Here is a 15,340-nt window from a genome sequence, read left to right on the forward strand (position 1 = left end):
CAGCTGGAGAAGTTCCATGGCTCTGTGTAGAAGCAAGCATCATTGCCTATGCATCTTCTGGAAATGCAACTCTGAACTTAGCCTCTGTGTGGAAGGAAAACAAGCTAACAGAAGTTTATAGCTTGGCTAGGTGTTCAGAGGAGTTTCAGAAACATGTAATTGACATAAAGATCATCTTTCAAAATCTCATGAGATTCACAGGTAATTAAAAATAGAAGTTATAGAAGAGTGTCAGGTAGCTTTAGTGTTGGAGAACTCTCAACCTGCCTTTCAACAAAGTAGTGGTCATGAGCAGTTTAAGCAGCAGTTTCTAGTGCTTGATCTATGTGTGGCTAGCAAGGCATTTGCTCTGGTTTTGTTCTACTTATTTACATTTATCAGGTCAGTGTTCCTAGTTAACATTTTCAGCAGGCATAAAAAATTCTAGGAAGATTACCAATTTGTAGTCTACAATTTAGTTCTCAGTTATGACGTGGAAAGTGTATAGTAGAAAGTAGACATGTTTTTGCCATTATTCAAATTACCTCTTCAAACCACCTCTTCACCTATTCAAACCACCAAAAGAAGAAAAGTATGCAACTTTAGGTGCTTATTAGGACCCACGATGATGGCTTGAAGCTGTGACAGGGAAGGTTCAGACTGGATATCAGGAAAAGGTTCATCACCGAGAGGGTGGTCAGGCACTGGAAGAGGCTCCTGAGAGAAGCGGTCATGACACTGAGCTGCTGGAGTTCAAGACATGGACAATACTCTGAGACACATGATCTGATGTTTTGTGGGTTATTTTTGTTGGTCTACTGGGGACCCAGGAGTTGGACTCGATGGTCCATGTGGGTCCCTTCCAACCCAGATATTCTACAATTAAACCTCAGTCCTCTATTACAAATTGGTACTTTTTTTTTTTTTTACTGCTATGCAAATTTTCTGCTACATATACAGATACATATAGTTATATACACCCATATACATAGCATTATATATACATGTGTGTTATGTATACCTATTTTCTGCTAGAAATATAATGAGTTAGGACGAATCAACTTGCCACTTTATACAGTGGATGAAGGGAGCTTTGAACACATGCATCACTTGTGCCATGGCAGTGTTTTTTCTTAAAGCATATTCAAAATGACAAAAACAAAAGTTACCAGCAGCTCATAACTCCCTGCTCTACCAATGGTTGGCTGGGGCATGTTATCAGGAAAGTTTTGTGCATCTTTGGGCAAAGGGCGTAACTGACAATGTACTCTCCCTCTCTTTTTGAGTATCTGCTGCATGTGGTGGTAATAACACAGTTCAGCATGGGGGCTCTGGAGGGGACTTACTGTTTTGCAGGGCTTGTGCACCTTGCATCTGTAATTCATTTTTAATGTCATAAAGGTGTGATTTAATCCCGAAGATATGTTACTTTCTCAAACATACTTCGTACCCCTTTATTAACTGAGAAGTGGATGTGTCTTCATTGCAAGGTAATTGTCAGTACTAGTACAGTTGCTTGTGCTAGGATAAGGGGATGGGAACACTTTCAATATACAGAGCTTGGTTTCTGTGCTTGGGTCACCCTGTGAACTTCTGAGTTTGGTCAGCCAGTGTGTTTTTTAGCAAGTGGTTTACTGTAATCCAATCATGTGTCTGTTGGGGAAAAAGGTAAGGGATGACTATTTGTATCATATGCCTTACACAAACATATGGATTGTTTTATTTAATTATTCAAGTGCAAAAGAATTTTTTGGAAGGGAGAGGAAATAAAAATCTCCTAACTTTAAAAATCAGTATGTCTTGCAGTGATGGCACAAGCACTTAAAATATGCTTCAATTTGTGCAGTTGTACTAGGGCTCAAGGAGAGAGGTTTAAGTTTGATTTGAATAAAAGAATGAGAATAATTTCATTTTTAAAACTTCAGTACAATGAAGTTCTCTATCCTTCCTCCTTGTTTCTTATTCCTAAAATGTCAGAAACTGTCATCTTAAGCAGTCTGTCACCCCCCGTCCCCCCCCCTTTTTTTTTTGGCAGAGCCTTTTAATAGGTCTTGGAGTATTTCCTGCTCAGTTCTTGTCAGGCTTACTGGCAGACTTATAAGGTTCTGCATAGTGGTTGTCACATATGTCCTTGACACTCTGTGTGTCCAGCCAGGATCCTAGGAAATAAGGGGTAATAGTCAACAGCTGTACATTGTTTTTATTTCTCTAGTAGCAAAGGTCCATTTAATTTAACTCTGTAGGAATTCACTTGCACTGCCTTTCATACCTTATCTACCCCAAGATCCCTGCAATTTTTAGAAATTCTATCCATGGTAAATGTGTGTTTGATGAGCTTGCTATGGTGGTGTTAGTCCTGGGTATGACAGTATGGTTAGCATATTAATTTATGGCATTTGGGTGTCATTGTTTTGAATGAAGGGATAGGTAGTATGGATTATTTAAGGTGGTCCCTTACTAGCTATTGGGTGTCTTCCTGATTTTTCTAACCTGCTGTAAGCAGTATCCTGTGGCTCCCGTTCACAGTAACCTTGCAGTAATAAAGGACATGCAAAGTACACAAAACAGCTTGGTCTATGCAGAATACAAAGCAGTGCTTCTGCACTTGTTTTGGCACTTGTTTACCCTGTGGTACATCTGCCTTCAAGTATGCTTACAGATGTATTAAAAAAAAACAAAAACAAAAAAAAAAAACATGCTAAGGTGACAAAATCAAGTAATTGAAAATTAAGAAATGCTATAATGTCGTCTTCTTGTACATTCCTGATTCAGTCTACTTGTGCAAGTGCACTTTGAAAGGGGTTTAGTGTCCTTAAAAGGGTTTGGTGACATTACATCCAATCTCTTCTGTGGTGCATTGCATGGAGTGTGTGCTCGTGAATAAGCAGGTAATCTCAAGTTGTTATACCTCTGTTCGCAAGTACAGGTATTCTCAAGGTACCAGCATTTAGCTGGTACTGACCTGTTATGCTACTACTGTTGTAAACTGGGGAATTATTCTCCCTGCATAGATAGCAATTCAGAGGAAGGTGTGTGGCGTGTCTACTGCCCTTCTGTTACCTGCACTAAGTGAAACAAGGGTTTATTATTCAGTTTAGGGTGGAAAAAAAAGTAACAGCTCAACATAAAGCAACATTGTTAATTGTGTTGGCATGTTCGTTGGAATAGGTGCTAATGTGCCCTTTGTAATAGCCAGCCATTCTCCAGAGCATGTCACCTGCAAGCAGACACTGATAAATGAATTTGCACCAACACTTGGAATTAAAAATAAGGTCAACCTTATGACAATGGAAACAAGATTACTAAAGAGCTACACGCTTAGAGAGGCAACCTATTTGCAGCAGAAATATAATGGGGAAGGATGTGGCAGAAAATTAATCACAATATTAATCATGCTGAATTAGATAGGAATTTTCCATGTCTTTCTCTTTCAGAACCCCATTGGTCCATCTTGCGTAGGAGGTTTATTGATGGTTTATCAGAAATGTAGCTTAGTTTTTATTGATACTATAGGTCTATCCAAACACCAAATTACTTTTAAGAAAGGATCTTTTTTAAGATCATTAACCGTTACAGTTTTAACGTATCACTTTAATGATTAATTATATAACTGAAAATGTTGCAAGCGTTATGAAAAATCTTAAAAGCCCATTTCTACCCACTGTATTCCTTTTTAGCAATGTAGTGAAACCATGCCAGTTCCAAGGGACAGTTTTTGTCATAAACTTTAAGCTAAATCTTTCTGGTGCCAGCAAAAGATTGCAAAATGATGAGTATAATGAAGTGTTAACCCTATGCAGTAGGAAGAGGTAAAGGTTCCTCAGCTAATCTTCAGGTTTTCCTTCTGCAGATTAATTTTAAATGATTATGGGGGAATATAATCCAAACTGAGGACGAGTTTTGCATGCACGCTTTCTTTCGCATACATGCTTCCTTTCTTTTGCATGCACTTTTGTTTCAGTTGAGCTGCTGTTTGTACATACTAGTTTGTAAAACTGTTTTGAAGGACATTGACACATACTTCAGTATGGGTCTATTACAATTGTTGTCTAATCCATCTACATCTGCGCTGGAAACAATATAGGGTAGAGTATAAAATAACAATTCCTCCTAAAATGATCTGAATTATTGCAATGAATCACAAACTCAATGAGAGTCAACAGTGTTGTTGTGCAGCAAGTTGTGTTTTTGTCTGATATATATGAAGAAATACCTCCTTTGTTCAGCACTAGTAGGCTATTTGTTGAAGGATATTTTCAGCTCAGTCCATGTCTTCTGTAAAGAAAACTGAATGAAGTCCAGAGAATATGTGAACAATTAGAAATATTTGAAAAATATTTGGAGCATTTTTTTCATCCTAAACGAGGTCACAGACAGACATGATGACACATTCAAGTATGTCCAAGGCTGGTACATGTTTTCAGTGCTCACTGGGTTGACTGAAAAGGTAGCAGAGTTAGATGTTATGAAAAAGTTTCTAACAATTGCCACTAGTCGTATTAAGCTCTTACTTCTTAGGGAGTCAGCGTGGCCCTAATCACTGGCAATTTTATGTTTGTTTTACACAAACAGAAATGATGTAGGTATATATAGTTCATCTTGGCAGGAGAAGTAGGTGAAGCTTCACCTACTTCTTGAGTAACTCTTCCAGTTACTCTTCACCTACCTTGAGTAACTCTTCCAGTCCAGCCATTGGTGACTCTGCAGCAATGTCCCTAGCAGAATAAAACCCAGTCCTCTACACTGACCTCAGTCATCTTACTCTTGTTGGGCCTCTGAATACAGTAAGATTTCACATGATATTCTACGTTGTGAGTCAAGTTGTGGTCTTGCACTCGTGGCTCTGTTCAAACGCAGATGCTATTCAAATACTATCCAGGCCCTCTCTTATCTGATTCTAGTTTGGGAAGAGTTCAGATTCTCAGGTCACATTCATCATTTCTGAGCAATCATGACTCAGCCAATAGCAAGGTGTCCTGCTGAGTGCTGAGTTCTTTTTTTTTTTATTGTTATTATTATCATTATTTTTTTTTTTTTTTATTTTTCACACTGGAGAGACAAGCTTGTACAAGCCTTTCTGCATTTTTCTTTCCTAACCACGCAGAGATGACAGCAGTGTTGTGACCAGCTGACCCGTCAGCCCAGAGGGAAAATCGTAAAGCATCTTCTTATGGCACTAAGGACTAAACCCATAAAGTTTGGTGGACAGTGGGTAGAGCTGTGCTTTATGAGTCTGAGATAAAACACAAGAAGAGGGTGTCATTGATCCACAGACCTGTTCACCTTAAAAAAACAACATTAAGATCTCAGAGATTTGGCAGCTGACTGAATCGCAGCCAGACATTGGAAAGTGAGGAGACAGCCGAAAATGTGGGAGGGGATCTGCAGAAAATCAGTGCTGCCAGAAATTTCAGTCTTTCTCTGGCAAGAAAGCTTTATAAGAAACTAATCGTATGTATGCAACAGATGCCATCATAGTTGTGTGTGACTTATCCCTCGAGGGATAAGTGGGAAATTGTTTGATTTATTGTTGGTGCTTTTGCTTATTTTACATATAGAACATAGATGTCTGAAAAACCAAGTGCTTATTAGGGTGCTAGAGGCATACATTGTGTTCTCCCCTCACTTCCTGGGCAGTCAGGTTAAAAGTTTAAATAAATAATTCTTCATTTAAGTGATGTGGTTAAAAACAATCTCTAAGGGTTGATCCTTCTGCATGTGTTGACCTAATCCAGGTTGGGAGAATGCCATATAAGCAAACGAATACGAGATGCTCTTCTGGTTTTATCATGACTTTTTGAACTGATTCCTTTTCTGCCTTGTGGGCATATGTCTCAGAATTACTAATCTGTAGCAAGTATAACCCACTGGAGAAATAACCTACAGATATGCTAATGTAGTTACTAGCCTGACCATTACCTTCACTCCTGCCTTTGGTTGTTTGCATTCTCTCTCCTTGTGCTGCCAGCCTGAAGAATGACATTGCCTGCCTGATGCATCTGCATTCACTGGCCTCTAAAGTTTCACAGTTCAGTAGAAACATGCATATTTTTCTAGTGTTTTTCTTCTGCTAGCACACAGTTACTACTCCTCATGCTACAATCCCCCGAACACTATCAGAAGAGGATTTTTTTCTAGCTCACTTTTAGCAAAGGCAAGCCAATAGAAAGAGAATTCACAAGCCAAGGTAAAAAAACAATGTCTTCTGAGTGGTGACCTGGAAATGCCTTTTTTTTTTTTTTTTTTCCCCTCAAGATCCCTTCACCTGTTGAGAGCTTTCCAGAGTTCCACCATACTGTTCAATGCTTAAGCAGATCCATGACAAACTTACAGAGGAGGAAAGTAGAAGTGGGGACACATGGATGTGTGGAGGAAGAGTCATATCAGGAAGAACACTCAGACAGAGAAAGAGAAAAACATAAAGACTGAGACTTCAGAAGCTGGCTACCTTTATTTGTCTAAAGGTAAATCAGCTATCAAAAGAGGGAGTGGCACTTCCAGCTTCATAGTCCCACCACGTCCCCTGTGCCAAAGACGGCATTTTTTTTGAATCAAGAGATAGATAGGAAAACGCTCTCTAATCTAAGAGCTAGGAAAATGATAACTAATGCAGAAGAGGTGTAGTGGTAATGAATAGCAGTCCTGCTTCCCAGGGGATCAGAACTGGTACGAAGGAGGCAGAACAGCACAAGTAAGGGACAGTGAGACTCCATGGCCAAAATGCCAACTGCTCTTTGTGAAAGAGAGTAGCAATATTCTACAGAAAATGGAGGAGATAAAAAGATTCTGACAGCAGGTGAGAGGGTCTCCAAATTGTCTATGCAACCATTCTTGCAGGTCCTTGAAATAAACTGTCATGACATGCACAACAAGTTAAAGCTGTAGGTATACTGCAGCAAAGTCATTGTCAGTCAAAGGCAGGTTGTGCTTTCACGCACGCTGAACTGCAGAAGTGAAATGGCGTCAGAATCTGAGCTGTGATTTGGCCCGTGTATCTTGCCTGCTTCAGTTTCAAGTGTTGGTTTCAATTACCTCAGCTTTATGGATATTATGTAAACACTTTGGTGTAGATAACGCCTGGGACAGCATTTGGAGGGATGGACTCTGGCTGGAAATTGTTAATGGCTCCCTAGGAACTTAGGACTTCCCCCAAGCAATAATGCCGTTCTCAGTTGTGAGAGGAAGCCAGGATTCAATATCCAAGAAATTATCGGCAACTGTCAGATATTGCCTGTGCCATTAAATGTTTGCTAATACTGTCTAACCAGAGTGTCTTTTTAGATTCCAATTAATGTTTACAAAAAACAAAGTGGAAATGAATTCTGAGAGCTTCACAGGAAGTTTCATTGGCAAGCTTTTAGTTCAGAACAGATGGACATTTGACATTCACTCAGAACAGTGCTGACTCATGTCAAAATTATATGATTTTTTCCAGCATTGGAACTGTTTTCCAGGCTTAAAAACAAAACTTCCAGATCTGAAAACCCTCTAATACTAAATGTCTGTAAATTTATGATTACCTAATCAAATCTCTATTTTTAGGACCTGTCTGAGTCTTCCTTGAAAATCAGTATTTATAATGACCAATAAAAGTAGTAAATGCTTTGAGATGAATAAATGATTTGTTGAATCATAATATTATTTTCCTAAATGGGAAAGGGAACTGAATCTAACATTTGTGCAGCATCTATCATTTTTTATTCTGTATTTTCTGAAGGTTGTTACGCTGCTAGTCCGAATTGCACTGAAACTTGCATGTGTGAAATATAGTATATTAACCACATTTCCTGACTAATTGTAGATGCCTTCCTTGTAACAAAATAACACATTTATTAACCTCTGACTATGAATTCCACTTAGAGCATTTGACTTGGCCATTTAGCTGATCTGTCAGTATCTGTGATATTTTCTGGTGTCTCATCATGTTTTACTAATACGTTCTTAATTTACGAGTGATCTAAATTAGAAATGAAAAAGAATGACCTGGAAATTAAAACTTTTATAGTAGTTATGACAGTGAAATATGACAATAACCATCTGGTAGGATTAAGGGTGAAAAGTATAAATACCTTTTAAGGTTATAGCTTTCTCTTTTCTCAGCATGTGCGTGGACTTGCACTGTCCCACTCTTCCCCGGTTCTGCTGGCCCATACGTCCCTACAGCCTCACAGGGGCCCTTGGAAATGAATCCAATCAGAGGCAGAATTTCACCAAGATCAGTCCTCCAGTCTGTTGTTTGCGTGCCTGTGTTGGCATAAAAGAGGGAGTGTTTCAGAGACATGCACAAATGTCCAAGGGCACTGAGAGGTCAGGCAGTTCATGTGGCTGCAGTCCTGGCTTACAACAATTTAAGCAGTATGTGAAATTAGCATTCAAGAGGCCACATTGCAAGTAAAAAGAAATAATTACTGTTTTGGGATTGCCTTGTTTGGCAGAGACTAGTATTTTTTTCTGTTGCAGTTTTATGCTGATAAATTAAATAGAAGGAAGTTAAGCAATAGACATACATGCCTCTTAACTTTAAATCCTGTTCAATCTAGTTTTTAACTTCTACATCTGGGAATAATAGACAATGTGTACAGTCACATTTACAATTTAGGCTATGACAAATTCCAACAATATTTATGGTGCATCTTTGAAAATGTTGAGTAACTTCAGGATGAAGTTACTCAATAAAAGCTGACAGAGCAGGCATTAACTCTTGAATCTGAAATAAAGACAACACTGTGGGCGGTCAGTTGCCGTTTGCAACCTCTGTCAGTGCAGAACTAGGGTCTGGGGCCATCTACTCAAATACTGAGAGTCAGCTTCAAACCTATTGTGCAGAGGACAACCAGCAGCCAGGAAATCCGTAGAGCTCTTTGCCAAAGGATGATGGGGATACAAGAAATTTCCATAAGTTCCTTGGAAGATGCGGATGGCATCCAGGCCAGTGGGCCTTCCTTTGAATAGTGTGATCATTTGCCTTAGTTCTGAGGCACTCTGATATGAAAGGGATGTGTCTGTCTGTCTGGTTTTGAGCATATTTGGTCTTTTCATAGTTTCAGTGACACATCCCTCTAGCTTCAACATATGCTGTTCCACCATAGTTCAAGTGGTTTGCAAATTGCTTTTTGTGAATTCCTGTGATCATTGTCATTGAGGTGAAAGGGGACTGCTTTTGTACTGCTTAGGATATTTGTTAAAAAAAACACAGAGATAGGGAACATTTTTGTAAGTATTTTATCAGCATGGTTGTGGTCTGTTTAGAAGCAAAGAACAGCATCCAAAATGAAGTGAGTTTAATGGAAAAAGTTTGCCGTTTGGCCAGGACTCCAGAAAACTTTTTGCAAACTGCCCTTGCTAAGAAAGGACGTGAGGAGGAGATCTACAGAGCGATGCTGAGTCACATGCTGCCCACACAGCCATCCAGCTGTTCTCACGTTGTTTGTTCAGCAGAGCAGGAACCTGTCTCATCTCCTCCAGCTTTTCGGCCCACCTTCCACTGTCTGCACAACTTGGTGAAAGCCACAAACTCCTTATCATATCCAATGCAGTCATTTGGCCTGAACTTTAGGACCACCATGCTACCCACCCCCCAGAAAAAGCTAGCATTTAAAACAGCTATAATTATTATGCAGGTTTAATGATATTTGTTATTCTATTTAGCTGAAACTTGCCAAACATCTAACCTACAGCTATGTAGTAGTCTCATGCAAACATTCTCATAGCATCTATAACCTTAGTCAACGTGTGCTTAGAAATGTGGGGAACAGAGTGGCTAGGGTTTGCAAGTGATTGGCTGCATGTGCACAGCGACCATTTTCACCCTTAGTGTTTTGTGAAGGGCCATGAAAGGAGGAAGAAAATTCTTCAGCCTTGCTGCAGCTTCTGAATGCTACTTTGTTTCTGTGTCTGCCCAGGCTTCCTTTGGGGGTGGCAGGAGACAGTGATTGCACACAATACTGTACCTAGCAGTCCTGCTCTGATCTCCTGAGCACAGCAGGGCAATACAGGAGCCCACTGCAAATGCGGAGCCATCGCTGCAAGGCACAGAGTCAAGACACCTTTCCTTTTTCCCTACTGCTGAAAACTGCTCTGCATCTTGGGGGATGCACAAAGTGGAAGCAAGATTTGGATTCTCTGATAAAGCTCACTGTTCTGGCTCTTTCTGAGTGAGAAGCTACTTTTCCCTTCCTCCATCTCCAGCTCCCAGCTGAGTACTGTTTTGGCTGGATGAGATTGGAGGTCTCCTCACCTGCCAGACTTCCCCACTCCAGGGGAAGTTCCCTCAGGCTCTGCAATGAACTCACACCCACCAGCTTCCTTGGCTAAATCCAGTCTCCAGCCCACTGGACCTGGACGCAGTAAATACTTCTCTGGGTGTAGGGGTTGGATGCTACCTTCTCCCACTCTGCTGTGTCCATCTGCAGTAATGTCAGAGGAGCCTGAGCTCCCTGCCCCAGAGGATGTTGTCCCACTTTGCACTGTGTGGCTGCTGTGGGACTGTGAGCCACCTGCCCCTCTGGCTGTTCTTTGGCTAAGGGGTTTCAGTCAGATGCCTTCACTCACCTTGTGTTAAAACATGTCCTATGTAGTAACTGCCTGTGCATTACTCAGCTAGGGAAATATCAGGGTGGTCACTCACTACGTGGTCCGGGTGCGGAGGTGTGTTTCAGCCTGGGTCACCCTGTTGACCCTGATCCATGAAATCACCGCACAACCCAAAACTATGTGAGCAAAAACTTTAATATGCAGAAGTGACATGTAATACCCTGCCTGACGTGCAGAATGTGAATTTGTCAATCCCTCATCCCTTTCACATTTTACAATACGGTTAATAGTTTTACCCGTAAAGAATGTGATCTTACATCGATATAGTCCTCTGGCAGTTGATGAATGTTTGTTTGTTTGTTTTTGTTTTTGTTTGTTTGTTTTTCAAAATGGTATAAAATGCTGAAGTGCAAGAGTGCTTTTATTTTAATTGCATGGAAATTCTGCATGGCTGTTGAAAGTACTCAGTGTATTAACTATCATTGATGGGTTTGATGGAAAATTAATTAGGAGCGCAGGGGTAAGAATTAAGAAAGTCTAAATGTTTCACAAATATTTGATTGGTGAAAGCTATACTCATAGAATTTCAAAGGTTAATTCCCCATATCCGATTCAACATATCAGTTGGTGATGACAGCTTTAATGCCATCCTTCTTGCTGTGAATTGGTTCATTTTCTGCAAAATGAACCACAAGGCTTTTCTACCTAATTTTTGTCTACTGCAATACCAGGGATTCAAACCAAGGAAAATTTTGGAGTTTATTCTCCCCACTGTGTTTAGGTTTGTTAATAGTTTGGCAGAAAAGCTGGTTGAGCTGGTTTTTCTAGGATGGAGTCATTCCTGTATTATGTTTCCTGAGTTGGTGAAAGATTTCTTTTTTTATAACATGCATATCACAGCCTACCCACAAAAATAATTGAAACAGGATTAATTTACCTCTACTTAAAGAGATAAATTACATTTAAAGTATTTAATTAAATACTTGGTACAGGTCGTAGGAGTCTACAATGAAGTATTGTATGAAGTTTTGAAGGATTTATGGAAGGTAATTAGGTGGCGGTTCATGATGAAGACCTCTACCAAAGAGCTAAAAATCATGATATCTGGCTTCAGACCTCTTACATGGAGTGGAGCAGGCAGGAGGCAGCCCCAGCCAGCTCAGACATGAATACTTGTAACCTCTGAGTGAACCCCTGGAGCGGTCTCTCCAAAAACAGTTTCCTTTTGGCCTTACTGGGAGTTGTTTGTATCCTCTTGTGGAATAGGAGAGGTCGAGGTGATCTGTACAAGTGGAGCCTGGGGACAATGTGTCCCTCTGTCTCTGCTCTGACATCCAGCTCCAGAGTGAACACAAAAACAGCAAAATGGGAAAAAAACATCTCTGCTTTGGGGTGGGATTCGTGCAGGTACCTGGCTGGTGCCAGCAATGCCAAGGAGCTCTGGTCAGGGCAAGGGTACAGCCTGCCCCGTGTGAGAGATGCCAGATATCTAACACAGAAAACCCTGGTTCAGCTTCGCATTACTGGCTGTGGCAAAACTAAGCTCTTCATCACTCTCAGTCTACTTCCAAAAAGAAAACTTATGCAGAACGAGTAGGAAGAGGAGCATATTTTTTTCTCTTTTACACAGGACTTTAAGAATTGTAAAGACCTGGGATCAATGTGTAAAGGGTTTTCAGGCCTTATACCTCCTTATCCTAACACAGTGCTCCTATTTCCAAGGTAAGAGATACTGAAATCCCTGGACATTTTCATTTTCTCCTGGGGAAACTGTTCTTCTTTACTTAATATACTTAAGCGTTCATTGGCACACTGGCATCCCTCATCCTACTTATTAACAGTGACAAGGCAGGATATGACTGAACACTACAAGATCTTAAAAAATGTGAAATAAAAATGCTGAGGGAAGATCTGTGCATCGCTTTTAACCTCCTGAGTGCCTTCAACAGTGAAGTGAACAATTATCACATAGCAAAACTCTGCAAGATTTCTGGGCTCATGCTCAAGAGGTACTCAGGAGCAACACATGCCCCTATTCTGTCACTAACTTTGTAACAGAATGGCTCTTACCACAACCCGCCAGCAGGAGCAGCCTGTCTTAGAGTACTTGATTATGGAGCTGTAAAATAATGCACTTTTTTTTTTCCTTCATTTGTGCTTCATAGTTTATGGCTTTTTAATGAGTATGTATTCTTTTTCTTTTTTTTTAATTTATTTATTTTTTAAATCTCTCCCTTTAGCTCCCAAAATACTACCACATACCAGGCAATTGGAAAAAAACAAAGCAAAACAAAACCACATCTGCTGAAAACTAAACAGTGGTAACAGTGTGCCTGTATTCAAGAGTTAAAGGAATGTGCTGAGTGTCCCTGCCCAGTCTCATACTGCTTTACAAGTAGCAAGCATCACCTTTTCATTTATTGTTTGTAGCTGGAGTCACTAGAATAGACACAGATGCATTTTTAAAGTATTTTCATTTCCTCTGGGAAAATAAGGACTTTTACAATTTTAAAACAAAAACTGGATTTTCACGTAACTAAGTCCAGCATTAAAAAGTAAAAAAGCTGTAATTATTATAATCCTCATAATAAATCCTCTTGGATGGCAATTATCAGCTCTTCAGGGCAAGGATTGCCTTGTGGCTTACTCAGTAGGTGCACTGTTTTTGCTTGACTTTTCTGGGTGCTATCAAAACACACATTCAGCTCACCATAAGGAAGAAAAGAAAACAGTCTGAAGTGAAGAAATGAGGAGGTAGCCTGGAGCGATGCCAGCACTGTGCCAGTGCCAACCCTGAGTTGTTGACACAGAGCTCACAGTGCACAGAAGGCAACCAGGAAATGTGCTGCTGGGTACACCTTTCTGTTCTGTTCCCCACCCACCTGTAAGTATTCCTGTGACGGTAAAATGGATCGGGTGATACTGTGAAGTGTCTTCCCTGCTGCAGGATGCAGGATTCCTTCCCCACTTGACAGTACTAAAGGCCTTGGGGCCTCTTACTTTGGGTACAGTAAACCTGTACCCAAATACACCATCAGTGCCTTCTATTGATTTTCAGCAGTCAAATACATCTAAACTATCAAAGATAGGATGTTCTCTTATTCATATTTGTACATTCTCAGTTTTAACTCAGCTAATGTCATTCCTCAGAATGATTTCTTATCTCAATATTTCTGTCATAATGGAAGTAAGGTTCCAGTTGATGCTAGTGGATAGTTGCCATCATCTGCAGCTCATCAGTCTGAAGCTTTCAATCATAACCATGTTAGAAATAGGTATTAAGGACCTGGCTAATGGGATTTTAGCCATTAACTTCTAAGGGATGAAAATATCACATCTGATCCTTTCTTGGGGTTGGACTTCAATAGAATTGAGGCATATGGATTAGGTGACACAAATTGTAGTTATTAATTGGTTTCAAAAGGCTTGAAAAATCCATATTTTTGTGCTTAAATTGGAAGACAATTATCTCAAAGTGCTTTACAAAATAAAAATACTAACTTTCAGATCATCCAGGAAAAATGCACATTACTAAATCCTGATATGTGACATAAAGAAAACTGTGATGAATTAGTTTGGGGAACTCTCATTTCATCATGTGCTTTACTAGTGACCAGTTATGACTGGAATTAAAAGAAAAAAAAAAAAAAAAGGACTGTCTTCTGAATTTGGCTGGGGACCATAATCCTGTAAATAGTACTTATTTCATTGAAAGGACCAAAAAAGGAAAGGTATGAACAGTGACTTCAGTTTATGCACCCAGCCCCCTGAACAGTCTGTTGCCCTCACAGTTTGAACAAAAGGACAGATTTCTGTCTTCTTGTGTATCTATTTTAATGCAATTGCCTTAATGCTTGTGGCGTATTAAATTCAGACCTAGAGATAGCAATATTTTAGTTTTTCTGTTCAGATACAGGATAAGTTTTCCCAGCAGTGCTTTCTGAGCCTGTGGTGTGTTCAGTTTGCGTAGTGTAGAGGTCGCTGGCAGTGGATGGAGTGTTAAAGAAGCTCCAGTACAATTAAAAGGGAAAAACTTCTTACTCCCAATAGTTCTGTTCACTGTTGCTACAACAAGCAGAATGGCAAGACAGAGAACTTAAATAACTAGTTTTTACTGGTAGACAGTTCTCAAGAGATGAGCATAAATACTTCCTCTGTTTGATCAGTGATGACACATGAAGACGTCATTACAAAGCAGTATGCATGAGCCTTCTTCTAAGGCAGATGAATTCAGAGAATCTGTGGAGCTGACCATTAATTTGGGTTTGGATTCCTCTACAGCCAGATTTCTCACACTTGTGCTTGTACTTGAGAAACTTCATTAGTCTACAGGGCTGCTTATCAAAAGAGTTGCCTATACTGAACCAGATCCTCCCCCACTGAGCTTCAAAGTCCCAGTTAGCTTTGTCTCCAGAGTGGAATGCAGGGGAACAAAAGCAGATTATCAGTCAGCTACGTCATGCAGTTGGGGGAAAAAAAAAAAAAAAAGACAAACATCGTACTAGATGTAGCAGGAAGAGTACAGGCTGGATAATGAGCCAAGTTAATGTATTCAACATCTGCAAAGCATCATCTGGAGTACATTGTGGGCACTGTATTTCAGGAAAGATACAGAACAAAACAGAAAGGCTAGGGAAGGAGGACAAGAGGTCTAGGAAACAATCTGTTAAGGCGAATTTGAAAGGCCATTAAATATATAAAATCTGATTGAAGAAGAAGGGAGAGGAGAGGAGAAATATAGAGACTGGCAACAGATGTTGAGGCAGGCTATGAAGTCTCCATCACTGAAGGTTTCTGGAAACAGGTTAGACAGGCATCAGTGAAGAGT

General features: G+C 40.1%; 1 protein-coding gene across 4 annotated transcripts in view; it reads right to left on the reverse strand.

The window, feature by feature from the left end:
• Positions 1-8,926, reverse strand: part of LOC118251421 (proteinase-activated receptor 2-like) — a 57,744-nt gene extending 48,818 nt beyond the window's left edge. The window contains exons 1-2 of one of the 4 annotated variants that reach the window (XM_050716239.1): positions 8,795-8,926; positions 8,049-8,223 (exon numbers count right to left, since the gene is read on the reverse strand). In XM_050716239.1, the coding sequence (XP_050572196.1) occupies positions 8,049-8,130 (82 nt within the window). In that variant the 5' untranslated portion in view covers positions 8,131-8,223; positions 8,795-8,926. Of the gene's footprint in view, positions 1-2,156; positions 4,419-8,048; positions 8,231-8,794 lie in introns of those variants that run through there. The other 3 variants (XR_004779810.2, XR_007709251.1, XM_035553496.2) reach the window with 3 other exon arrangements.
• Positions 8,927-15,340: the final 6,414 nt, after the last annotated feature.

This window comes from Cygnus atratus, chromosome Z (assembly GCF_013377495.2).
Source record: "Cygnus atratus isolate AKBS03 ecotype Queensland, Australia chromosome Z, CAtr_DNAZoo_HiC_assembly, whole genome shotgun sequence".
Taxonomy (NCBI): domain Eukaryota; kingdom Metazoa; phylum Chordata; class Aves; order Anseriformes; family Anatidae; genus Cygnus; species Cygnus atratus.